This window comes from Colobus angolensis, unplaced genomic scaffold (assembly GCF_000951035.1).
Source record: "Colobus angolensis palliatus isolate OR3802 unplaced genomic scaffold, Cang.pa_1.0 Scaffold6, whole genome shotgun sequence".
Lineage (NCBI taxonomy): Eukaryota > Metazoa > Chordata > Mammalia > Primates > Cercopithecidae > Colobus > Colobus angolensis.
Genome location: NW_012119598.1, coordinates 10365492 through 10393335, shown reverse-complemented (window position 1 = coordinate 10393335; position 27844 = coordinate 10365492). Strand labels below are relative to the sequence as shown.

The 27844-nt window shown below is 37.8% G+C and overlaps 1 protein-coding gene across 1 annotated transcript in view; it reads left to right on the top strand.

Annotated features, from left to right (window-relative positions):
- Positions 1–27844, top strand: part of OFCC1 (orofacial cleft 1 candidate 1) — a 513529-nt gene that overhangs the window by 475742 nt on the left and 9943 nt on the right. The window contains 2 exon segments of the mRNA XM_011962909.1: positions 18291–18506; positions 20866–21118. Of these exon segments, the coding sequence (XP_011818299.1) occupies positions 18291–18506; positions 20866–21118 (469 nt within the window).

Here is a 27844-nt window from a genome sequence, read left to right as displayed (position 1 = left end):
GTTAATGTTTAATTTTACTTCCAGTAACAACATTCTCTATATTTGGCTTTGTTGTGTTTGCCACTTAAGAATGCAGAATTTATTATTATGTGCTTAAAGCAATCATTTAACACTGACATTTTAAGTATGACAATAATCCAAGTAATTGTTACCCATTCAGTTAACTGAAAACATCTTTACTTCCTGAGACAACTAATTATAATGCAGTGTTACTATCTTTTAATTGTAGACATGTTTGTTTTTGTGTTTGTTTTGGTTTACGCTGTCTTCAAGGACATCCCTAGTCTCCTATTTGGCAATCTGCCCTTATTCTCTGTCTGCTGCTTTCTGAAAATAAATGAAAACACTGTTGCTACACTCTTGAAGGAAAACAAGAGGATTTTTATTTTTCACAAGCTTTGCTCATGACTTCAGGACACTGGATGATGGGCTATTTTTAAAACTCTCTGATCAATTGCTATATAAATAGAAATTAATTTCTAAACATACTCAAAGATTCTAGAAGATGAATTCAGACATCGCAGGTACTATTCTTCTATGTGGCTCTTTACCATTGGAGAAAGGCGATGTTGCCTTCTGGCTTCATAGGACTTGAGTTCAAATTCTCACTGTGGCTTTTACCCCTGGGGAGAGTTCTATTTTGATTTGCTTTACATAGGGGTTATTGCAGTGTCCCTTCATTTTGAGAACCCCTGACATTTAGAAATGTTTAATTTCCTAATTTAGTATTACATATTTCCATTCAGAGCTAATTTAGAGGGCATTTAAGTATTTCCTTCACTTTTTCACATCATATTCGAATCCTTGTTTTCCATTTAATACAGTGTTCTCCTGAATAACCTATTGAGTGTCTTGTTTTGTTTTTACCAAGTAGGACCTAACAATTAATGTTGCGGTTATGAGGAATAGTATGGGAAATGTAACATTTCACATAATAACAGATTTTCCCCGTGTTTCTGAATGTATTTGTGTGTACATTATCTGTGATTGCCTCCAGGCAGATGCAATCCTAGTGCTGTGAATTGCTTCTGAACACATACACACACACCCACACACACAGTCACACACACACACACACATACACACACAGAGCAGCTTTGCTGAGAAATATTTTGCTAGCAAATCTCATGGCTATCTCTCTAAATGGCACTTGCTGCCCATATGTGCAGTGTGCATTTAATAATCATTCTGTCACCTATGAAACACACACACATAGCACCAACCCCAGCATCTAAATCAATAAATAATTCAATTATTCTTTTACCTTTGCTATTCAACTGAAAGACCATCCTGAATATTTAAAATAAAACTAGCCAAAACTTAGGTCCTTTGGTTTCCTGACTTTGTGAATTGAGTGACATCATCAAGGCAAACATGATGATGGCTGCATCTGCTTTCTTATATTTTCAACTCTCTGTAATTTTGTTTACACCATAGATTTTTATTTAATGGCAATTCCTATTCTAGGTCTTGCTAGGGTTTAGAAATTCAATGTATTACATGGTTAGTTTAAGTAAATAATATTTTCAAATTGCAAATAAAAGGAAAGCCAAACACAAATGTCCTAAATGATGAGAAGTCCATTTTTCTCAGGCAACAGGGAGTTGATAAGCAGGCAGTTGCTGGTATTCTTTCTATGGCTTGGCTGTGTCAGGATTCTGGCTCAGCCTCTCCGTGATTCTCTCTTTTGACCCTCATGATTTCATGAGCTCTAAGTAACAAGATCACATTCAAAGGGAAAGAGGGGCTAGTGGGAAGTGAACTTACTTGTGTTTTCCCTTCTGCTAGGGAGAGGATTCACTTTCTCAGAATCCCTTCAGCAGCCTTCCCCTTGTATCTCACTGTTCACAACTGGGTCATGTGCCCACTCTTCATTACAAGGGGAAGTTGGAAAAAGGAGTATCTAGACTTTTCTAGCCTCTCCAGTTGGAGGAGAGAAAGGGACAGTTGGATTGGAATGTGCTTTTGGGTAGCCAACTAATTATTGCCACATGGTCCCTGCAAATCTTATAATTAGTATTATTAACTTTTTTTGTTATTCACAGAAAATAGGCTCACCATCCCAACTCCACTGCAACACAGCATATGTTGAATTAATACTAGGATTTATATTAGGATTGGTTTTAGTCAGTTTGAGCTGCTGTATCAAAAATATACTGCATAGGGTAAACAACAAACATTTATTTTTGGAGGCTGGAAGCTTAACATCAAGGTGCTGGCAGATCTGGTGTCTAGTTGGGTTCTGTTCCTGGTTCATGGATAGCTGTCTTCTCCTTGGATCCTAACATGGCTGAGAGAACAAATTTTTGTCTCTTTATTTTCTTATAAGGGCATGAATTCCATCCTGAGAGCTCCCACCCTCATGCGCGCCACCACACCCTGCTAATTTTTGTATTTTTAATAGAGACGGGATTTCACCATGTTTGTCAGGCTGGTCTCAAACTCCTGACCCCCAGGCAATCCACCTGCCTCAGCGTCCCAAAGTGCTGGGATTATGGGCATGAGCCATCATGCCTGGCATCAATTTTTTTTAAAGGAGGATAGTGGCAGATAGAGAATAAAACTGGCCACTGACCTCAGGTATGATTTGACCCAGGGACAGACTCACTCTCTCTAGAATGTTTTTGCCTATTGTCATAAGTTGACATGGTTTCATCTAATTCAGGTCTTCTCAAATGCCACCTTGTGGCTTTCCCTGTTCACCCAACAGTCAATCCCAATCTCATTATCCTGATTCATATAATTTTTTCATAGCACTTACCAGTTTTTGATGTAATCTTAATTAGGTATAGTTGATGTACCCCCCCAAAAAAAATCCTGCACATGTATAATGTATACAATTTGATGACTTTGGACGTATGCCATATCTGTGATACCATACTGGTGGAACCATGCCATCTTTTGGAGATGACCTTAATTTTAAAAGTGCGCTGTATGAGCAGATGACTTAGACTTCCATAATACCTACCGCTGATGCACCGGATTCCCTCTCTGAACTAACATCTGTGTTAATATAGGAGAGAGGGCTTTTATGACCACCTGATGGGAAAGAAAAGATGAACAAGCATAGCTTGCGGGTGGTTCATGTAGTGGAAAACAGATAACTGCTGCATTACAGCTCGCTTGGGGTGTCCCTGCACAGCAGCAGGCAGGGGAAATTCTCCAGTGGGTAGCACTCCTGTAGGTGCAACTAGTCGTTACCTTTGTGTTGAAAGTGACGTGGCCTAAGGTAAACATCTGTGACGGCTCATGGTAGACACAGATATCCTGGCTGCTTGGACAGGGGCCTGAAAGGGTAAAGAGAAAATAGGTAATGAGTTTTGAGAAAGAATCACAGGAGTTTACCTTTGAAGTGGGTACAAAGTATAAACATTTTTGGGTTGCGTGTTAACACCCACAGGTAGCATCCACCCTGGAAGAAGCACCAAGCAAAAAGTAAACACAGTGTCTCAGCTGTTTAACCTCAGCTTGTCTTTATAATTGACCATCTCAGTGCTGGCACAATGAGTTCATGAACCAAATAGACATGTGGGCAGAGATGAAAGCTATATGCAGGCGAACAGTATGGGCTGCAATTCACCATGGCTTACGTTAGCTCATGTTGCCAAATGTCCAGCCCATCACCAATAGAAATAAATGCTGCCCTTGATATAGCATCATCTCTCAAGGAGACCAACCAGCCATTTGGTGGCAAGTTGACTACATTGGGCCCCTTCCTCCTTGGAAGATGCAGCAAGTCAGCTTGACCAGGAGCAACACATATTCTAGATTTGGGTTTGCATGTATTGCCAACTAGGCCATGGCCCGTACACTGTCTGACAATTTACAGAGGGTTTGATCCCTTCAGCCAGAAGGCTGTGCAAGACTACCTCAGAACAAGGGGCTCATTCAAACTATCACAAGGATGGAAAAGCAAACACCGCGTGTTCTCACTCATAGGTGGGAATCGAATAGTGAGAACACCTGGACACAGGGTGGGGAACACCACACACCGGGGCCTGTTGTGGGGTGGGGTGAGGGGGAGGGATAGCATTAGGAGATATACCTAATGTAAACGATGAGTTAATGGGTGCAGCACACCAACATGGCACATGTATACATATGCAACAAACCTGCACGTTGTACACACGTACCCTAGAACTTAAAGTATATATATGAAAGAAAAGAACAAGGGGCTCATTGTATTCCCAAGGAGATGCAGCTGTGGTACCATGATCCACTAATCTTAGTATATTTCCCACCCTCCATATGCTCCCAACCTGATAGACTGGTGAAGTAGCCTCTTGGAAGTTCAGCTCAGTCACTGGATTGAATATATTACCTTGGAAGGATGGGGGGGCCCAACATACACTAAATCAGTAGCCATAATATGGGGTGTCCCTAGTACATAGAATAACTGGAAGGCAAGAGCTGGAAATGGAAAGGGCCTCACTTAAAATGACTCCTAGTGACCCACATGGAGAATTTGTTTCCTAACCCAACAATTTTGAGGCTGTAGAATTCTGGAGGCCTTGCTTTGCAGAAGGAAACCATTTCCATCTCAGGACACAGAACATTAAGCCATAGTCACCACCAGGTCATCTCAGGCTCCTCATGCCAAGTGACTGCAGGCAAGGAAAGGAGTCACAGTATTGTCAAGGTTAATTATCTCTTATCTTTGGCAGGAGGTGGAGCTGCTACTACACAATGGGAATGGGGAAAAGAGGTTTGGTTGTCAGGTGATCCATCTGGGGCTTCTTCTGGTCCTCATGTCTGGCTTTAACTGTCAATGGACACAGAAAGGAGCTGAAGCCTGGGAGGGTCACACTGTCTAGGACTCGAACCTTCAGGGCATGAAGATGAGAACATCTCAACAAGCAAGACATCTAGACCAGCAGAAGTGCTACTCCAGGGCAAGTACGGTGGAGGAGGGTGATAAAGAATGTCAGTGTTAACCTCGAGATCAACTGCAACCATTGTATGTGGCAGTACAACTCAGGATGCCATTGTCCCCACTCACCCTTCTCCACAAAGCTTCCCAGGAAACAAGACTGACCAACTGGAACAGTTTCCAGATGGTGTGAATTTACTGTATGAAGCAAGTGGATTTGAGTGGCACAAAGGGTGGACTATGATGGATACTGTCATGTTTCACTCAGACCCAGCCCCCATCCTTCAGTTGCTGGGAATATTGGTCATGGATGGCTGAGACCTGAGGGCCTCCTTGGGAATTCTCCTTGGTCATAGGAAATTTTCTCATCCATGTTGTGCCCCTCTAATAGGGCAACTCAAGCTGATGACTAATGTGGAAACACAAAGGCCTGCTCCCCTTGCCTTATTTCGGGACAGTATGAAGGGCCACTCTAACTCTAGATCATCACAAAGGCCTTGTGGGTCAGGTTCTCCTTCTGCTCAGTTCTACCTCCTTCCCTTTAGGACAGGTACAGCTCTTGTAATCTCTCCTCAAGGGGCCTCCTGCATTCGACTCTGCCTCCGAGAAGACAATTATTTAGTAGGAGAGAGCTCAACATTTCGGTGGCTTATATTTACCTTGCTATTCTAATCAGCATCGTGTTCCCAGATTTTTGTCCCATTTGAATAGGAGTGCTTCAGTAAATTTTATATTCACTAAATTGTATATGTTTTAGAATTTAGAATTTAAATTTTAAATATCAATTTAGGTTTTGACTTTAAGATTTGCTGATATATACTTTGATAAATGCATATGTAAAAAACATGAAAGATCAAGAAACTGAGTTACATTTAAAAATAACAAGAGATTTGCTGTTATTTATATATATCAGAGCCCCAGGTGAAAAAAAAATAGCACCTTTATGGAAATATAGGAGTATATACACAGAATTAAATTAACAAAGGATTTTGTAAACTATGATGGTATTTTTGTTTCAGGGTGAAATTCTAGAATTATCACACCAGTTATAGTTTCTTTATAGTGCTTTCATGATATGTTTTAAAAACTCCTTTACTTAAGTATTCAGGTAAATTATTTATAAAAATATTATTTAAGTATAACTTTGAAGATGCCAAACTATTTATGGAAAATGGGACCGTTATTTAAATATTTTACAGAGTATTTATCACTATTATTACTTAAGAAAGTAAAAACTTCCTTGAGATCTTCCATCCATAGTAAATTCACGACAAAATAGGTCAGCTTCTGATTACCTGTCTTTCCTATCTTGATCATAATTTCTGACATTCTAGTTCAGTTCTATGAGGTGCGTGATCTATGATTCCTTTGAAAATGTGGCTTAAAGGTTAGGTTTGTTTGCCCAGAGGAAAGGGTGAGTCAAAGTAGACATCATGGAAGGTCAGTTTCGAGAAACATCCTGCAGTGCTTGGCTATTCGTAGACGTTTGAACGTGTGAGCACACATATATTGATAGAGAGAGTCAAAAATTACTCAGAAAGAATTTAATTAGTTCTTTAATTTCTAGATTTCCTCAGAGCTATCAACACAAATTACTTTTTATAATAGGGGACTAAATAAAACAACTCAGGATTAAATTGGAAAGCAAAATAATTAATATATTACGTATTTTGTTGCATTAAATTATGAAGACATATTTTTCTCTATTTTAGGTCTTTATTTAGAAGTCTTAAAAGAAGATATGGATTAATAATTACTAAAAGTTCTCTCGACATAACTGGAAGGATTTAAATCTTATTTCTATAGCAAGGGCACCTCCTTGTAAGAAACTAGAAGAGAGTGGAATTCAGATTATTTCCATTATTTGTTTAGAAAATGCTGCCATCATGGTTTTTAATAATAATGATGGTGACAAAAAATAAGAATAATTCTATTTGGCTAATATTAACTGAGCACTAACTGTGAGACAAATTTTTTTTTTTTTTTGAGATGGAGTCTCACTTCGTTGCCCAGGCTGGGGTGCAGTGGCGTTATCTCAGCTCACTGAAAGCTCCGCTTCCTGGATTCACGCCATTCTCCTGCCTCAGCCTCCCAAGTAGCTGGGACTACAGGCGCCCACCACCATGCCCAGCTAATTTTTTGTATTTTTAGTAGAGACGGGGTTTCACCGTGGTAGCCAGGATGGTCTCAATCTCCTAATCTCGTGATCCACCCACCTCGGCCTCCCAAAATGCTGGGATTACAGACATGAGCCACTGCGCCTGGCCCCCTGTGAGACAAATATGCTAATAGCTTTACATGTATTCTCTGTTTTCATTTCTTTTTTCCTTTTATGGGGGGGTGGGGGGATAAGGCTTTGCTCTGTCACACAGGCAAGAGGGTAGTGGTGCAATCACAGCTCACTGCCCCCTTGAATTCCTGGCTCAAGCAATCCTTTAATTCCTGGCTCAAGCAATCCTTCCAGGTCAACCTCATGAATAGTTGGGATTACATACGTGGGCCACTATGCCTGGCTAATATTTGTATGTTTTGTAGAGAGGGGGTTTCACCATGTTGCCCAGGCTGGTCTCCAACTCCTGGCCTCAAGTGATCCTTCCACCAGGGTCTCCCAAAGTGCTGGGATTACAGGCAAGAGCCACCACACCTGGGCTCCTTTACATTTCTTCATGAACCTTTAAAATAGGTTTTATTGGCTGGGCGCAGTGGCTCAGGCCTGTGATCCCAGCACTTTGGGAGGCCAAGGCAAGTGAATCACAAGGTCAGGAGTTCAGGACCAGCCTGGCCAAGACGGTGAAATCCTATCTCTACTAAAAATACAAAAAAATTAGCCAGGCACAGTGGCAGGTACCTGTAATCCCAGCTAGTCGGGAGGCTGAGGCAGGAGAATTGCTTGAACCCGGGAGGCAGTGGTTGCAGTGAGCCGAGATTGCGCCACTGCACTCCAGCCTGGGTGACACAGTGAGACTCCACTTCAAAAAAAAAAAAAAAGAGTATTATCTTCTTCATATTATTAGAATTATTATTTTAGAGAAGTTAAGTACTTTACTCAGGTTTCTATAGCTACTTTGTGATGAGGTTAATATTCAAATCCAGTTCCATCTGATTTTAAAAATTTATACTTTTAAAACTCTGCTATACATTTTTCTTTTGATACTGTATTCATCAAATAGATATTATATGTCATATATGTACATATTACATATACTGCTAAATACAGTTCATTATTTATGCCATGTGCATTTTCAATTCAAATGAATTCAGTTGAGCTATGCCTTCCTGAGCAGTACTATGAGTACTATTACTCCAGACATTGACAGCAGAGCAGGGCTGCTACCCTTCGACTTCTTGTCAACACTCAATTATTACTTTTTCCTCATTCGTCTTCATTTTCATTTTAATCTGAGTTATATCTGAATTACACTGTTATGTCAGGATAAGATGTCAGACCCATATTGTATTTGACAGATGTCCACATTTTGCTAGAAAAGGCAAAATTAAACTTGATCTCACAAGAAAGTCTGAGTGTTAGAGTGTATTCTACACAAAATAAATTTATCGACCTGTTTAAACTCATATACACTGCGTATATTTTTCTCTTTCTACTGTTTTCAACATATCTGATATTGTCACTGGTTTGGGTTGCATTTCTATTTTTGGACTCTGTACTGCCAAACACCTATTTATCTAATACATAAAATCCAAACTATGGTTTTAGGAAGGAAACAAAGAAGAGATCAAGCTATGTCCTTTGTTTCTTGATTTCAATGTCTGAGCTACTTATAGATGCTGTTAGAATCACAATGTGAATCTTTTCACTGAAATGTGTTTTCCATTGCCTGTAATGGTGACTACAAAATGAAAACTAATTTTGTGATTCAAAAGTACTTTGACTAGTTAGTGACCTCTCAGCTTTGTATAATAAGCAATTCTTCTTTAAAAGTGGCATTTGCCTTCCCAGGAATCTGACATATTCTCGTTTGATCCTCACAATAATTTGAAGTGGTAGACAGTACAATCTCTTGTTTTTATAGAAGTCATTTGAGGCCCAGAGTCTAGATAATTTATGAAATATCACAAAACTGTAGATAGAAGAGCAAAAATTTAAGCTGGAATCTCTGCTGTCAGCCTGTACGTAGCCCTGCCTTCCCTCATCCTTCAGTGTGGGCAGCCTTACGTGTCTGGGAGGCTCCTGATGGCATGCTTCTGGCTAAGCTGTGAAGTTGTTTTTCTTTTCTTTTTTTTTCTTATACTGTTCTGTTAACACATTACCACACAGCTCATCAATGTAATTGTTTTCAAAGCTAACTGCTTTTACATTATTGTTCCAATTATTAATAAAACTCCCATTATGCATAAGGTATTCAGCTATTTTCACTTATGAAGTGCTTTGTAAACATTTTAACTAATTAGGCCAGGCAAATACCAACAAGGTAAATGTTCTCCTTCTTTCTAACAGATTAGCTGCAAAGCTAAGTCACTTCCCAAAGCCAGAAGGTAAGCTGCGATAATAATTGTGGCAAAAGTCATCCATTTCTGCTTCCCGCTCTGCTACTGTTGTTAAGTCCGGGACAATTGTTGTCCTTAGTTTTCATACATCTTAATTATCATAAAGCACTGGCCCTATATTTATTCATCTTTGACTCTAAGAAACTTTCTCTTGGAAAAATAAGTGCATTCAAATATTGCAGCCAGTATTTATTACTAGAGAATGTTAAGGAAAATGTTATTTTCAAATGGCAAAATTAACGTTCTAAAACAGACACGTACAACACACATTGAATTTCAAAAAATGTATTTGCGAAAAGGCAAACAGACTTTGGCATCCTTTGCCTCAAGTGGTGAAGTTTGCTTTCAATTTTCTTTTTATACTGTGTGATAAGTTTCATCGTTCCCTGTCCCCTCCAAAGCTTCTCTCTCCCATTCAGAGACTGTCATTGGAAATAACAGCCTAAAGAGTTTGGAGTCTCTTTGGATTCCTTCAACATACTTCAATCGCTGTTTTCTCATTAGAACATTTATACTTTTGTGCCTCAGTGGGAATGATCAATTATTTCAATGTCAGTAGTGGTAATATTACCCCTAAGATTTAGCAATTTTCAAAGATCTTTTAACTTAATTAGAGGCATTTGTTGTAAATTGAATTAAACCTGTTAAAAGTGCAATGTGTTATATTAAAAATATAATAGCCATGTTGACCAAGGAGACACAATTTTAAGGGGAAATGTCCAGTTTAAAAATGTCAACATCAAAATAAAGTTGTGAAGTTTTTCTTTTCATCAGGTTTTCTAAAAGTTGAAAGAATGGATAACAATTTTATCCAGAACATTTTTGCAAAAGTATATGTACAGACACCTATGTAAAAAGATACACATTTCACAAAAATACTTGAAAAACAATAAAAGATTTGAGCATTTAAACAATTTTGTTAAAAAATGAAACTGATGTCATTTATAATTAATGTGTTAATATTTATCTAATATCAACACATGATTATAGTATTGTCATAACTTATTTTTGATTAATGCTCCTTCTTTCCAAATAAGTGCCTCCTTATCGTGACATATTTTACCTCATTTTCCTTTAAGCATGGTGTCGCAATGAACTTGCCCAAAGAGGGTCACATAATGATATCTGGTTGTACCTTTCTTCAGAAGCCATTTAGAAAATCCTAATGGTGGCTTTCAAATTTCTTAGGTACCAAGCACATACATTGGCATGGGCTGTATGAATATTGAAATGGTAGATTATAGGAATAGGCAGAAGCAGTTCATAGTTTTAACTGAAGCCATTTAGAAACCTACTTATTCTAAAAATGTATTCATTTAGTACCTGTTCATTTTCAAGCACCTGCAATGCAGGAGGCATGGTGCTAGCACCTGGGAACACAGCAGTGAGCAAGACAGACAGTTCCTGCCTTCACAGAGCAGAGTCACTACATCATGAATATCAGTTTGCATTTTAACTGAGTTCTGGGTATATGTGAGTGGGTTGTATACCTCCTTCCTGCCATTGCTACCAACCCCCATGTAGTTAAACATGGCATGAGTTGTGGAAATGCACAGGTTTTGGCATCAGACAAAAATCAGGTTTGAATCTAGGTTCTGGTCTTGATCTGTCTCTTAATAGCTGTATGATGTAAAGCAAGTAAACTGAACTTTCTTAGTTGTTTCCTCCTCCGTAAAATGAGTACAGTACCATGTGTCCTCCAAACTGGCCCTGTAAATTAGATACATTTATGAAAAGCTCCCAGTGTACAGTGTATTCAATGCATAATATCTGCTAATATTACATCAGTAGTATTGTCTATGTCAAATACTCTCTCTCAACTTAAAAACTCTTATTTATAAACTTTTTCGGAGAAGTGAGTGGAGGCACATTGTTTCCTGATTAAGTGGATTTGCAGCCATCAGGCAGCATATGGAAAAAGAATCGCTTCAATGGGTGGTGGAGTGTCAATTGCTTCAGCAATATAGTAAATTCCATGAGAAGAGAAAATGTGTATCATACCAGTCACCAACATTTTTATAATTTTTTAAAGTTTCAGGTCATTTTCACACCATTCTGATTGCTTCTTGTTATCATGTGTATGGCTTCAAATTTATATTTCCAGTCCTGACATCTCTTGAACTCCACTTCCATAAGGAAAACTGACAATTGGGAAAATTCTCTGGGATATACCACTGCCATTTTCTATAAGAAGGTCAATATGAGCTTATCTTTTTCCTCATCTTCTCCACTCCCTGACCAATGATTTCTTTTCTAATATGTCCTCTATTCAGTCACCATTGGGTAAGCTACCTGAACCAGAAACTTTGGAACCCTTTCTGAATCTTTTCTTTTAGCCCTCATATTCAGTCTCCTGTCCATAGTAGTCAGACTTCTCTGGAGTACACTCCCTTATCTCTGTTCTTCCACCACTTGAATTCTCTTTTCTTCAAAAATGCAGCTGTTCATGTTTGGGAGTATTAGGGGTTAAATTGTATTCCCTGCCCCCCCCCATATATATATATAGAGAGAAAGAGACATATATATATAGATATATATATGTTGAAGTCCTAACTCACATTATCTCAGAATGTGACCTTATTTGGAAATAGAGTCATTGCGAATGTAAGTTAAGATGAGGCCATACTGGAGTAGGGTGGGCCCTTTATCCAATATGGCTGCTGCTCTTATGCATAGGGACACAGACATACAGAGGAAGACAGCCATGTGAAGACTGAAGCAGAAATTAGTGGTATGCTGCTATAAGCCAAGGAGTGCTGGGGGCTACCCGAAGCTGGAGGAAGCAAGGAAGAATCCTCTCCAAGATGCTTTGAAGGGACCATCGCCCTAGCAGCACTTTGACTTAAGACTTCTAGCCTCCAGAAATGTAAGAGGATAAATTTCTGTTGTATGAAGTCACTCATGTTGTGGTTACAGCAGCCCTAAGAAACTAACATGGGGACAAAAGACTTCTTCCTTGTCTGAGACTTGCATTCTCATTTCAGGAAGCTTAGTGTCTTAGCCAACTTTCATGTTACTGTGACAACAAGGAACACCCACAACCACATGTCTGAAGACTCCAGAGTTCCGCCCCTGGTCGGGCATTACTGGTAAACATTGATGTAGGTCACCATGCTTTCCGTCCTTTAGTATGGACCCTCCCAAACCTTTATTTATTCTGCAGCCAGAGCAATGTTTCAAAAATGCAAGCATAATATTCCCCCCATCCCCAAGGGAAGAAAAATACAGTCTGCTGATGGTGTTGGGACAATGTCCAAACTCCTTTATATGGCATAAACTGGCCAGGTCTCTTCCCAGTAGTTCACATCTACCTCTCCAGCTTCGAAACTTTCTGGAAACATCTTCTCTTACTTGGACTTTCACCGGCCAGTTCCATTTGTTTTCAGTTTTGGAGATAGGATTTTTTCCTCTGAAAACTGCATAGTGTTGGAATGCCTTTCCAGTTTTCCTACCCATTTGTCTAATTCCTCTTTACCTTGTAAAGCTCATAAGAGAAGTCACCTCTGGCTAAGTTAGAGATAGGTCTATTCTATATGTTTCTTCATAGTATTTAGTACAACACTAAAGCACTTATCACTGGATTTTAGCTCTGTGTTTTATTTTTGTACACTCATCTGTCTCTACAAATGGATGGAAAATTCTGCGGGTGAGTGGGGGTGTTATTCAATGGTGGGAATCGAATGGTGGGAATCCAGAGCTCATCTATATTAGCAATCTATTTATTGCTGCTGGAGCAAAGGATTACCAACTTGTGACTTAAAGCAATGCACGTTTGTTATTTTACGGTTCTGGCGGTCGGAAGTCTGCAATGCGTCTCACTGGGCTAAAGTCAAAGTGTCAGCAGGACTCCCTTCTTTCTGGAGGCTCCAGAGGAGTTTCCTTGTCTTTTCCAGCCTCTACAGTCTGTCTTCAGGCCTCGGATCATCTCCAGGTTCAAAGACAACAATTTCCACCATCCTTCTCACGTTACCCTTTTTCTGGGTCTTTCTTGTGTTTTCATTCTGTCTCTTTTGCTTCCTTCTTCCATCTTTTTTTTTTTTAAAGAACCCTTGTGATTAGATTGAGCTTGACTAAATCATCCAGAATACTTTTCATATTTTAAGCCCAGCAGTTAGCAACTTTAACTCCATCTGCTACTTAATTTCCCTTTGCCATATAATTTTGCATAACCGCAGATTCCAGGAATTAAGGCATAGAATATTTGCGGGCCATTATTCTGCCAACTGCACTATGATAAAACCTGATATACTATATTGATTTAATGATAATCTGTTGAATAAGTTATACCCAATTCAACCAGCTTCTACAAAGGAAGAAATGCTTTTTTTTTAACCTAGGTTCTAGGTAAAGATGCTCACTTTCAATCAGCCTAGAGTTTTGTGGTCGTTGGGTTTCTTGCTAAAGTGATTCAGTAGCTGACTGATGAAGAGTCCTCACAAAAAAGCAGGTGACGCTAGTTTAAAAATTCTTTGTTACCAGTAATATTACTTAGGCAAGTGACTTATCTTATTTAGGCTTTAATTCAGCCTCTGGAGAAGGGAATGCTGAGGGAATATAATAACACCTTCTCCAACCATGAAATGATATGATATATGAATGTTTCTTTGATATCGTCATGATGACTCCCTGGAAAGGTGACTATTAAGTCTTAGAAAGCCTCAGAAGTCACTGAGGATATCCATGCTCAAAAACTTGCTGATGAGTGGGATATGGTGGAAAAAAAATTAAGAAGTACCTAAATAAAAGAATTACTTATAGATGATTATAATGAAAAAAGCACCATAATTTTTTAAAAATGGTACAACCAGAGTGTGTTTGGTTATGCCAAAAGAAAGGAATATGGACATTTTTAGTGCCATCTATTGGTAGTGATTTTTAAGTAAGAATTATTATGCATAATTGATGAGTGAATGGCTCTTTGTTTTATCCAAATTCCTAAGGATTCTTGTTAATTATAGAATAGAGTAGTTTAAGAATGCACTCTCTTTTTTATACATTCTCTTTTTTTTTCCAAAGCAATTTTGGTCTTTTTTTATTATGATTACGTGGATGGATCATAGAAATCTTGTTTGATTTCAGATCTCTATTAGGACTGGACATGGAAGGTGGATATATGTGTGTCATTTGAAATGTGGCTAAAGTTCAGAGAAATAGGTTTCATTTAATAGCTGAATACTGGATGACCTCACCATTCTTCTCACCCTCTGGCAGCTCACCCCGTGAGCAATAGAGGAGATGTCCGCATGAACTGAGAAGTAGCTGCTGGCCTCAATGTGATTTTGCAGTGATCTGTGTGCTCTGTGGCTTCCTTCATAACCAACAAATCAATTCCCACTATGCGTATTACACACCCCAGTGGCAGAGGCCATTTATTATCCTTTTGATGGTCATACTCTTTGTACATAACCAAGAAAGATTACAGAGGAAGGAAAAGAACAGTTGCAATATGGATGAAGATATTCCACAATGGCACTGCATTTTATCATGTAAGCCTTGCATGCCTATAAGGATACAAAAGATGCTCCTTTTCAAGACAATTTTTAAACATGGAAGCAAAATTCTTTTTAATGAAAAATGTTTCAAGAATGAGAAGTGAAGAGAAAGTTGTAGAGATAATTCTACAACAGTTCTAAATTCTATACATTTAGATTTCAAGGGCAAATTTAAAACGATTAAAAGACTGTCATATTTTGTTTTTGTATGGGCATTGTTAATAACACTATACTTGCCTAGTTTTGCTCAGTTAATTAGCTTTTGATATAGTCTTTTATTTGGCATCATTCAGTATCAACTGATTCCTTTATTAATTTCTAATTTGCAGTATATAAATTTCTAAACTCTCAATGATCAATTCAGGGATTTTCCTGACTCTTTGAATCCACATGTATCTAATAATAGTTACCATTATTAGATAAATCAAAAAACAAATATTGACTTGTGGTGACTAGGTATAAAATAATTGAATATTTTGAATTCGATGTAAGTGGTTCCTAATGAAATTTTAGTGTTATTTGTCCTAAATCAAAAGTCTGGTTAAAAAAAAAAAGCACATATATCTGAATGTGAGTAGGAAACATTTTTATAGTAAAACTAATGGTAAAAGAATGACTTTATAGTGGGTTCTGTGCATACACACTTAAACTGCTTAGTCATTTGTCAATGGATATGAAAAGAACAGTGGAAATTTCCAAAGGTCAAAGAAGCTACTGTCTTTTCTGTTTTGCATCATTTGAGACTTTCCAGGTTTTTTTTGTTTTTTGTTTTCAAACAACACAATGCCAAATCTGCATTTGATTTTCCCTTCCCTTTGAAGAGGCAAAACAATGACAGAGTAATTAACTGAGGAGGAGATCATGTACAGGGTATTCTGCTTTAGCAGTGTGGAAAGTTCTGCATTTCATTTCACATGATGGTAAATGGAGTGAGGTATTTTGGAATCCCTTCTATAACAGAGTTAGCCCCTGACTACATTACTGTATATAAACCAAACCTTCTTGGGGTCTGTTTCCTATTTAACTGTTCCTCATTTGTGTAATTGAAAAGAATGCTCAATGAAAAGACTGCATCATGCTTTCCATTAGGTGACAGTCTACACCTTCATGGAGAAACACACACAAGAACAAAAAAAAGGAATTGTCAATATCAGGTTTGGTGCCTCACTAGTTCTGTGCAGACCAAAAGACTGTAATCGTGGTCTGCAACGCTAAGAGGGAATAGTAGATTGTCTTTTACTTGTTGTTTTTTCTTTTTTCCCCCCACTCTTGTTTTCATGATTTATCTTCTCTTCCCATGTTATGTCATGATATTTGATCTTCAGAGAACAATGAGCATTTATATGTAACATCTTTTGAATATGTCCATGAATTGCATTTCTTTGCTGTCCCCAGCACTGCTCTGACTTGCTGTGGTTCGTCATTAAGTCACTGAACTGCTTAGTCTGTTACTAGTTTCTCCTTTGGTAACATGTTTATTATTAGGACTATTTTTCATGGAGGAATTTACTATCTCATTCTGGAAAATCTTTCTAGAATAAAATTAAGCATGCTAATCCAGGAACTTAGAGACTAGTTATTGTAAAGATCAATTACTGGTTTAATAAAACACATGGTATATACCCATGTGATTTACTGCTTTAATTAAATATTTGCATATCCATATATATATCTTCAAAAATAAAGGGAATCATATCATCATTCAGTCAGGTTTTCTACATGTCTTGGGCTCAATGGAAGCCCAGACTAGTTCAAAGTTGCGCTGGGAAAAATTAGGAGAAAGAGAAGCAACAGATTAAGTGTTCATTGTTTTGTGAATGTACCACAGTGATAATATGGTTCAAATTGTTTTATATCTGTTAACCTACTCATCATGCTGACCCTGAGATATGGGTGCTATTACAGGCTTCTCTTTCCATGTGAGCAAACTAAGGCATAGAGAAGAGTTATATCCAGGCTGTCAGCTCCCAGAGATTTTAGTCACAACACTGTGGTAATTCTACTGTATACTACCTCCACAAATTATTTGGACTGAGTGGAAAATGCTTTCTGATTGTTCAGTTATTTTCAGATGGGCTCTTCATCTTTTCTCTTGCAAAAACTATAATTTTAGAAACTTTGACATCTCTCATCCTTAATGCCAAATATTGAGAGGAGATCAGAGCTAAATCAGAATACTTTGTATGAGATCCTTTTATATTTTATTTCAACCAAAAATATCAGTATTGTGTTATGTAATGAAAAAGTTCTTAAGTTTTGAATTTGTATTCATAGATTTTCAGTGGCATACTGATAATTTCAATTTTTAAGATGAAAATTGATCTTTAACAAGTTACATGCAAATAATTTAATCTTCATGTAGAGAGATAATTGTGGGTGAGATAAGCAGGAATATATTTTAGATTTTACAAATAAAAAATACGTTTACCATTTACAATAATTTATTTTCATGTTTATTTTTAAAAACGGTTCAATTATGGTAAAATCCACATAACATAAAACTTACCATCTTGGCCACCTTTAAGTTACAGTTCAGTGGTATTTTCCCGTTGTGCAACAAATCTCCTGAGTATTTTTATCTTGAAAAACTGAAATTCTATACTGTTAGCAACTGCTCATTTCCCCTCTCCCCCATGCCTGCCAACCACCATTCTACTGTCTGTTTCTATGATTTTGACTATTTCAGATACCTCTTCATGTAAGTGAAATCATAAGTATGTGTTCTTTTGTGACTGGCTTATCTTTCTTAGCACAATGTCCTCAGGGTTCATCCATGTTTTAGTATGTGTCAGAATTTCCTTCTTTGTTAAAGGTGAATAATATCCCATTGTTTATGTATATACATCACATTTTGTTTATCCATTCATCGACCAATGGACATTTATATTGTTTCCATGTCTTGCCTATTGCGAATAATTCTGCTATAATCATGGGTACACAAATATCACTTCTGGACCCTGCTTTCAATTCTTTTGGATATACATCCAAAGGTGGAATTGCTGAATCATATGATAATTCTATTTTTAGTTTTTTGAAGACATACCATACTGTTTTCCATAGCGGTTGAACCTTTTTACTTTCCTGCTAATAGTACACAAAGGTTTTGATTTCTTCTCATCCTTGCAAACACTTATTATTGTGTATGTGTGTGTGTGTTTATAGTAGGCATTTTAACAGATGTGGGGTGGCATCTCATTGTGGTCTTGATTTGTATTTCCCTAATTCATGTTACTTTCTGTTCTCCTATAATGTGAGCAATCCACTATAGCTAAAAGGAACATAAATAGTTTTGAGTCCAAGTATTTATTTAGAAATAATTTTGATCAATTTTCCTTTCACAGTGTTTCACTGTTATTCTCAAAATATCCTACTTTTGGTTGTGCTTTAAGCACAGATTTTATCTACTGTTTCTTTGTTTGCAGCTGTTCTTCAGTTGCTGACAGTAGATCTGGAGACTTCTTCAAGCATCTCCATTTTGTGCTGGTATCAGTGTCTTCAGAACTTCAGTTATCTCCATGGCAAAGCCAGGGCTTCTGGTACATTATCCTGCTGATGGTTTCTCTCTGGTTCCTGAGGCTCTACCTGCATTACCTGGGCCAGTGGCTTTTCCTCCAGGCCATTTCAACTCCTGTTACAAAGTGAGTGCTTTCCTCTGAAAGTCAAAGGAATGTATTTTCATCTTGATAGGACAAATGAAAGTACAAAACACCTCTCCCATCCATTTACCGTACAGCCTAAAATGCAGAGATTATTTGAAAAGACAAAAATGTCTTTATCTAAGAGGAAGAACTTCTATTACAGTTATAGTCTCACCTTATGGGCCTGTATATATAAGTACATAACTGGTACATCAATATTTATTTTAAATTTAGCAGATTCAAATATGTCCTAATATCTGAGCAGGTTCCAAAAAGGAATTTAGCAACAATGTTTTATTCTATTTTGATTTTATCATAGTGACTTAGGCTGAAGGTATTTTAGAAGTAATGTAAGTGTGATTTATCACCTATTCACAGAGAAGCAAAGATTGCTTCTTCCGCAAAATGATTGAATTCAAACAATTACCAAACTCAAGCCCAGGCAGCTTTCTGGGCCATTATCCTCTGGAAAAAGATGACATTTTAAAGGTTATCTCTTTATAAACATGATTCCAAAGACACTGTAGATAGACACACAGATAGGTATCAATACAAGTAAAATTCATTTTCTCAAATGTAGATGGTACAGATAAAAATAAAGTTGTGTGTCTATTTTCAATTAAGAAGAGTGCAAAGAACTTTAAGACTTTATGAAAATAATATATATGCATATTTATATTTATACATACATATATAGTTATTGATATTCTTTGAAAACTAAATCATAAAGGTCTGAATATATTATGGAATATGCAAACGAGTATATACTAAACTGCATTTTCAAGGAGGAATTTTTATATGGATAGTCTCTTTGTTCCTCCTTTCTTTCTTTCTCTGTCCTTTTTTTAAGGTTTCCAAAGCAGGAAAAACAAATGTTATATGCTTGGCCTAGTTGTTGTTTGCTTTTCACTCTTTTATTCTTCAATAGGAAAGGAAGCCCTATCTTTATTAGTTGTTAATGAGACTGCAAAATGTATCCTGACAGCCTCATTGAACCAATTTCTTAAGCAATGGAGGACCTAAGCTACAAAGGATATTTTTCTGGCTATTGTCTCAGTCTGCAGGCTTGAGTTACACAGTAGCTCTGTGTCACATCTTAGCTGTGAGCCGTAGCAATAACACTACCAACAATGAGCATGTCTTCCACTCTTGCTCTATGTCAGATACTATGGTAAGATATTTACGTACATGGCCGGGCGCGGTGGCTCATGCCTGTAATCCCAGTACTTTGGGAGGCCAAGGCGGGAGGATCACAAGGTCAGGAGATCGAGACCATCCTGGCTAACATGGTGAAACCCTATCTCTCCTAAAAATACCAAAAAAAAAAAAAAAAAAAAAATAGCCAGGCGTGGTGGCAGGCACCTGTAGTCCCAGATACTTGGGAGGCTGAGGAAGGAGAATGGCGTGAACCCAGGAGGCAGAGCTTGCAGTGAGTCAAGATTGCACCACTGCACTCCAGCCTGGGCGACACAGTAAGACTCTGTTTCAAAAAAAAAAGAAAGAAAAAAGAAATGTATGTACATTATTTGATATTCGCATAAGAACAAAGCATAAAACTTTCTTTGAAGCACAAGTCAAGGAGTGGATAAAACAACTCCTTTTAGTAGATGGCGGATAAATAGAATGCACAGGCAGGATTAACTATGAGGCAGCTTTACATAGGCTGAAATTCAGGGCAGAGAAAACTTCAAGTGAAATAAAGTCTCACTGCACAGAAAGACAGTGGCAAAGCCTGGGTCGAGGATGCTTGAATGACTGGGTTCAGGTTGGATCTAATCATTGGGTTAGGTCCTTCAACTGCGTCTAGTTGACTCTTTTAGAACAACAAAGGAGTATGATATTTTGGTTGTTAGTGGTGACAGTGTCATTTTTGTTGTATCTGGGAATCTGCTTACAAGCATCATGAGTAAAATTAATCAGTTATGCTGAAACTCTAAAGGAGCATTAGATTTACATCTAGTTCTCATTTCTGTTAAAGATTGACACAGTAGAAAGTTCGCTGGTATATTTCACATTTTAAATAACCTACTAAAATGTACTGTGTGAACTGCAGAAATGCTCTTAGTCTTTAGAATGCTCTGTTCAGTGGCTCAAATTGACATACTTTCTATGGTGGCACAGGACACTTAAAACAATAATAAACAGGATAGAGTTTACCTTTTCCTGGGAAGGAACATGTTGAGGCGCTGGGAAAAGATGAAAACTTCTAGCAATAAATTGGGGGTACTACTAAGTGTCCAGTTTTCTGTATTTAAGAAAAAGAAAACAAAACACAGAATTCTTTAAATTGGTTTGTACACTTGGTATTTTGTACAGTTCCTCTTGTTTGCCCTTATACGACTGCCTTCTTTTCCCACAGATTCCATTTTTCTCTTCACACCGTTGAGCTTCGCTACCCAACTTCCTCACTTCACATTGGAGAAGAGCTTCCTGTGGTTGTGATGGGGCCTTTAATGCTGAATGCAATCCTACTTCTTTTGGTTTTGATCAGATGGGGCTGTCAGCTACTGTTTGCCTCCTGCCCTGATGTCTTGTCAAAGTTAATCATTACCATGGGACTATGGACAGTTCTAGACCCATTGGCAGTGTTTATAGTGGATACTCTCCTGGGGGTAAGTCAAATGAAATAATCAGGATATGAATCCTTGACATAGAATTTAGCTTTAGTCCATGAATCATTTGACATGGAAAGTTTCAATCATAATGAACAATCAATATTCATCTTAAATCGAAATTAAGTTTCTTCTGATAAAAAAAGTCATGGATGTCTAATATAATCAATTTAAGTGTAATTTTAACTCCCATAAATAAACACTTGAAAAATAAGCCAGAAGTCATGTTGAAGATCAAATCCTAGCTAGCTGTCACATCTGTAACCTTATTACAAAGAAGCTTTATTTTGTTATATTCTTTTGGTGACTTTTTTGGGTAACTTTTTTAATATTAAGGATTTTCATAGGCAAATTTTGCAAAAAGGTAATTGCACAGTAGTTCCTTTAATTGGTTAGGTTATTTATTGACTATGATGTAGTACTCTTCTGCAATAAATACAGTCAAGAATGAAAGCTTTTTAAACATTTCTAAGTAATAAATGTATTTTAAAAAGTAATGCATAGGCATTTATTTAGACTTTTGTGATGATATTGAAGTGACATGGTGCACTTTCACCCTAAAATATACATTTCTAGGATTACATAATTATGAATGATGTATTAAGGTACATAATGACATGTAAATAATGGTAATAATAATTCTAATATTTGAAGAGTGCTCTTGTATTTTTCAAGCATCTTCACACAATGTCTTTGATTACATATTTATGACAATCCTGTAAGTTGATGGGGCAAGTATTCTTCTCACTTTACAGCTGGGAGAAACCAGATGCAGAATTACATGACTTATCTGAGGCCATACAGCCAGTTCACACTGCACCCATCACTAGGACCCAGATTTCTGAATTCTGAGGATGATGTTCCTTCTATCATGTTAAAATCTCTACTTCAAGCTTTCAGTCAATATATTGCTTTGTGAAATTAAATGTATGTTATCCCTGATGACAATTTTTTGATTACCCCAAAATATTTAATTTACCAATGAATTTGGGGGCTATAATTTGAGGCAAAAATGATGTGGCTCTTAGTGTAAATTTATTACCATATCCAAATCTATTGCTTTGAATTCGCAAGGCGTGGGATTTCCTAAAGAGTGTTACTGAAACGTACTGATTCTCAAACCTTATTCTGTATCAGAATCTATTGTAGGCTATGGTAAAAACAGATTGCTGGGCCCCATCCCCAGAGTTCTTTCTCTGGTGGGTCTGAAGTAGAGCTCAAGAACTTGCATTTCTAACACATTTACAGATGATATTGTTGGTCAGGGACCACAGTTTGAGGACCACGGACATTATGGATGCATAGGAAAGCTCTGATGAGCTGACTAAGAAGATCTAGGAATAGCAACATAGGTTGGAAGATGCAAGCTCCTGCATAGGCAGGGCTCAATTGGGCATCCTTTCCTAGGCAAGGCTAGGCAAGGCTTAATGGGGGATCATCCTTTCCTATCCTGCCTACTTGCCGTGACCCCTGAGCTGCAATTTAGCAACTTTACTGAAGCTCCATTTAAATTATCAAATGCTTTAGATTAAATCATAAAAACAAAATTAAAGATACTGGCAAACAGTGGAGTAATTCAAGCCAAGAAACACTTTACCTTGGAGTCATCACATTTTTAAGAAATTTCAATAGGCAAAAGAAGAGACATCTGAATTTTAACTAAATTTCTATATTGTAGACCTGGCCATAAAATATCATTCCAAGCAAGGGAGCATATAGATACTATAAATTAATCATTATGATCAAATATTTATTTATAAAATTATCTTAATTTATGAAATAATATTCCACATTTGGTATATTTCTCCTTTTAACAAGAAGAAGGCAAGCTTCATAACTGGAATGTATGTGTTTGGATTATATTCACCATACCAAGCAAATCATAGAGATGGGTGTTTTGCTGGACTCTACTTGTTAACTGTGTTTGAAATTGATTCTTTTGTCAACAAAGTGCTTTTAGAACATTTCCATCCATGAAGGTATCTCCCACTTTGGGTGCTATAGTAGCAGAGCCTGTCACCATTTTTCGCACTCTGTCTCAGGCCCTAGCATGCTATTTCTCTGCCTGAGCCCTAATCTGGATAAAAAGTAGAGGAAAGATTTGCTTTCAAGTTCCCTGGGGATCTTATTAAAATGCACATTCATGTTCTCACTTATATGTGGGAGCTAAATAATGAGTACATATGAACATAAACAGTGGAATAATAGACATCAGAGACTTAAAAAGGTGGGAGGAAGGAGGACGGAAGGGGCATGAGGGATGAGAAATTGGCATGAGGGATGAGAAATTACCTAATGGGTGCAGTGTATACTAGTTGGGTGATGGTTACATGAAAAGTCCCAGACTTCACTACTGCACAACATATTCATGTAACAAATCTGCACTTACAACCTCTAAATCTATAAAAATAAAATCATATTTTAAAAAATAAAACAAAATGCACCTTCTGAGTTAGCAGGTAGAGCCTAGGATTCCTCATTACTGATAGACCCCTAGATGGTGCCAATGATGCTAGTTCCACGGACCACACTGTGAGTAACAAGGTGCTACACACTTTGCTGAGAAGGCCTTTCCTTTCATTTTCCTGCTTGCTAGGCTGGGCTTTTGCTCACTGGGAATAGCTGGGCTGCTCTTCACAAGACTGGAGTTCTCGAAGCTTTAAGTGCACTAATGTCTTTGTAGATTTCATGTGAGAATTCTGACTGCTTATTCCTGAGTGGAAATGACCTTTGCCAGAAATGCCCAGAACCTGCCGACAAGTGTGATTGCTGACTCTAACTATGTAGACCATTTAACATTATTAAAATTAACTAAAACAGTGCCCCTCAAGCCCACTGCTATATCTAGTTTCTAGTCCCACTCTTAGGGATTAGTGAAAGAATCATGTGCCAAGGAACGCTCCTCAGTTCTTGAAGGACGGACCACTGTGTGAAGCCTCCATGCCTTTGAGCACCTTGACAACATGGCAGAAGAGGGAGCCTTTTGAGTTAGAAGTGGCTGTTTCCTACCCCATCTCTAAATTTTTTTCACCCTGCTGATTAGCACATTCTGATTCTCAGTGAACTGAGCTGCAGCCAGCTGGATAACATCTACATTCCTACCTCTCTTATTCTCCAGGATAATAAGGTGACTGTGGCATCGAAGATTGATGAGCAGGAGATGTAGAGAGGAATGCTGTCTGCATTCTGGGAGGACCAACTTCCAATTTCTCCCAGAGTCCTAATGTGCATATTGAGTAGACAGGGTGCCGGGGCTCAGCCTACAGCCACATCATGCGTGAAGCCATTTGGGGAGGATGAGCAGCTGTCCCTGTGGTCCTCTGAGATCTCCTCAGAAGGATGTCTGCAGCAATCTTGGAAGGACTTTTCTTGTTTCAGTTAGTTCCCTCAGGCAGATAAATAGGAGACCAGACCACTGTATCCAAGGCAGCTGACAAAATGAGCAGAACTTAATTTACTCTGGACCTCCGATATAATCTATAGGAAAGTAACCTCCAGCGTGGCCATCTCAGAACCAGTTCATAGATCTGGAACCTGATAAAGGCTGCCTTGGATTCCAGTAGATGTATAGAGCACCCTTCTCTCTCTCTCTTGAAAAAAAAAAAAGCTAAATTGTTTTCCAAATTTGCACAAATTATTGGGCAGTTTGAATCCATCATGTTTTATTGCAGATGACATCTAATTTTGTTATCTTTTAAAACCTCGAAAGCTGTCTGTAATCCACAGATAGATAGCATTAAAACCCTTTGGGAACCTGTAAAAATGCACTTGGATGTGGCCACATACTGAAGCTTCAGAAATATTGATTTAAATCTATGGTTCTCAAAGTGTGGTCCCTGGACCAACAGCATTAACGTCACCTGAGAACTCAACAGAAATGCAAAATCTTAGGCCCTGCACCAAATTTACTGAGCTAGAAACATTGGGAAGGGGCCCATCAATATGTATATTAACAAGCCTTCCAGGTGATTCTGATGATCATTAATTCTTGAAAACTACTGTTCCACAAGGATTGCAGTTATCATAGGTTGAATGTCACTTGGGAGACTCAGGTTGCCTGAGTTCATACCTCCAGATCCTTCTGCACTTCTTTTTAGCGGACGAAGCTGAGTATCTTCTGGGTTTGATCCAGGTCACTCAGCTCAGGGAGATGCTACCTAATTTTACTGGTATTTTCTGTCTTGAATTCACTTCATTTATGGAGATCTAAGGGGAGATGTGGCAGATGAATTGGTTTGAGGCTGAAGTGCTGAGTGGCTGTTGATGTTGCTAGTAATTCTTTGCTAGTCCTTCAGTTTGTTGGTTCAGAGGTTGGCAATGCATTGATGATACTATGCTCAACAATTTCATTAAGTGGATAAATTATTTCTCTGCCTGAGCCCTAATCTGGATAAAAAGTAGAGGAAAGATGTGCTACTGAATGTTTTAGTCCATCAGCACATATTTATTGAGTATATACTCTCTACACAAGGTTTTAAAAGATTCAGAATAAATATGGCATAATTTCTGCCCTCAATATAAATAGTGAGATAAGAATAAAACATGTAAGCAAAAATGAAAGGTAGGATGCAAACACTGTCATTCAGCAAACGATTCTTGAGACTCCACATCTTATTCCCTTTTGTGCTGCGATAATAAAGTACCTAAGACTGGTTAATTTATAATGAACAGGAATTATTGGCTCATGGTTATGGAGTCTGGGAAGTCCGAGATTGAGGAACTGACATCCTAAAAGTGTTGGAGGCTGCACAAATGTTTCTTATGATTAGGCATAATTGAAACCTGTCAGTAACAATATGAACCCTTGATCAATTAAGCAACTCACCAATCGTATTACCTTCTCCTCCTTGCTCTTGTTACCCAATAAATACAAAGGGCTGTAGATGCTCAGCGGCCATCTTTGCTCACTAGAAGCAGGGAGCTCTCTTCTTCTCCTCCATGCTAGCCTTCCCTGAAAATAGTTTCTTTTGTTTTTTGTTATCATTTCTATGTTCATCCCTTCGTTCAGTCTTGTAATGACGGTCTCAAGCAGTAACAATAGTAACTGCCATAATGACGGTCTCAAGTAGTACCCGTGGCAGTCAACCACATGCAAGGGGCTTCTTGCTGTATCATCCCATGGCAGGAGAGCAAAGAGAGGATGAGAGACGGCAAGAATTCAAACTTGCAGCCTCAAGCCCTTTTATAATTGGCATTAATCCATTCATGAGGGTGGAGCCTTCATGACCTAAACACCTCCCATTAGGCTCTACCTCCCAGCACTGTTGCACTGGGATTAAGTTTCCAACACATGCTTTTGGGAGACACATTCAAATCACAACCACTCCATTAGAAGTGACCATAGAGTAGTGGAAAGACCACAGAGTCGGAGTCAGAGAGAGCTGGGTTCTGGTCCCAGCTCTGCTATGTGTCATCTATTTGATGTCGGATAGGCCAGTTTACCTCTTCGGTTTTCAATGTCCTCATATGCATCATGAGAAAGTAGTAATATCTACAAATACAAAACACCTACCTTACTCTTTTTATAGTTTTGTTGGGAAGATCAAATAAGAGACTGGGAATAAACCTTGAAACATATATATATATATGTATATATATATAAAATACATACATAAATTATGTATATAAATATAATATATATTTTATATATTATGTATATAAATATATGTATATTATATATTATATGTTTAACATAAAAAGAATAAAGATGAGAGTATTAGAATGAAATGATGATGCTGTGCTCTGTGAATGACACAAGATGTAAGAGCCATTGCCCCGATAGTACAGGCTGGAATTTACAATCTAGTTGGAGAATCAACACACACACACAGACACACACACAGATGTAGTATGGGCCGTGTGTGATGAATACCATTTGGGAGGCACTGGCTCATTCTCTGATATCTTCAGGTCTTTTCTTAGAGGCCATCTTTTTAGTGACACCTATTCTGAAGCAATATTTAGTGACTCTTCTATCTTTCCTATACCTCTTCTGGTTTACATTTTTCTTCATAATACCGTCCTGTGATATATCATATTCAATAAATTACTTATTTTAATCTTGCATATATGCTTACTATCATTTACGTACCCCCTTCTCACCTAAATGTAAGCTGCAAGAGGGTAGAGCTCTTGTCTAATTGTATTCACTCTTTTATCTTCAGCTCCTAATGACACATAATAGGCATTCAATATATGTAGGTCAAAGAAATAATTAGAATATATTGGTTAGGTTATGTGACTGTCATCAAATATATATCTTTTTTTTTTTTTTTGGTTTCATTAATGAATCTCAAGTCTATTTCATTACCTTTAAGAAACAGCAGAAAGGTATGATGTAGAATAGGAGAGATGCATGATGACTCTTATAATCTACTGCCAAAAGTCCAGGCAGCAGTCACACAATTTTGCAAGGTAGATTGGTTAACAAGTACAGAATATAGAAATAAAAGTTTTGAGATGGTGCTCAAAGAAGCAGTATTGAGAATTGGAACATCTCAATTCTACTCACTGCCCAATCACTAAAGTATATTTTGGTGTAGGGAAAATACAAATGAATCTGCTTAGGTTTCTGTTTTCATCTACACATGAGTGATTTGGATAAGCTTTTTTAAAAAATGGCTTTTTCGGCCGGGCGCGGTGGCTCAAGCCTGTAATCCCAGCACTTTGGGAGGCCGAGACGGGTGGATCACGAGGTCAGGAGATCGAGACCATCCTGACTAACGC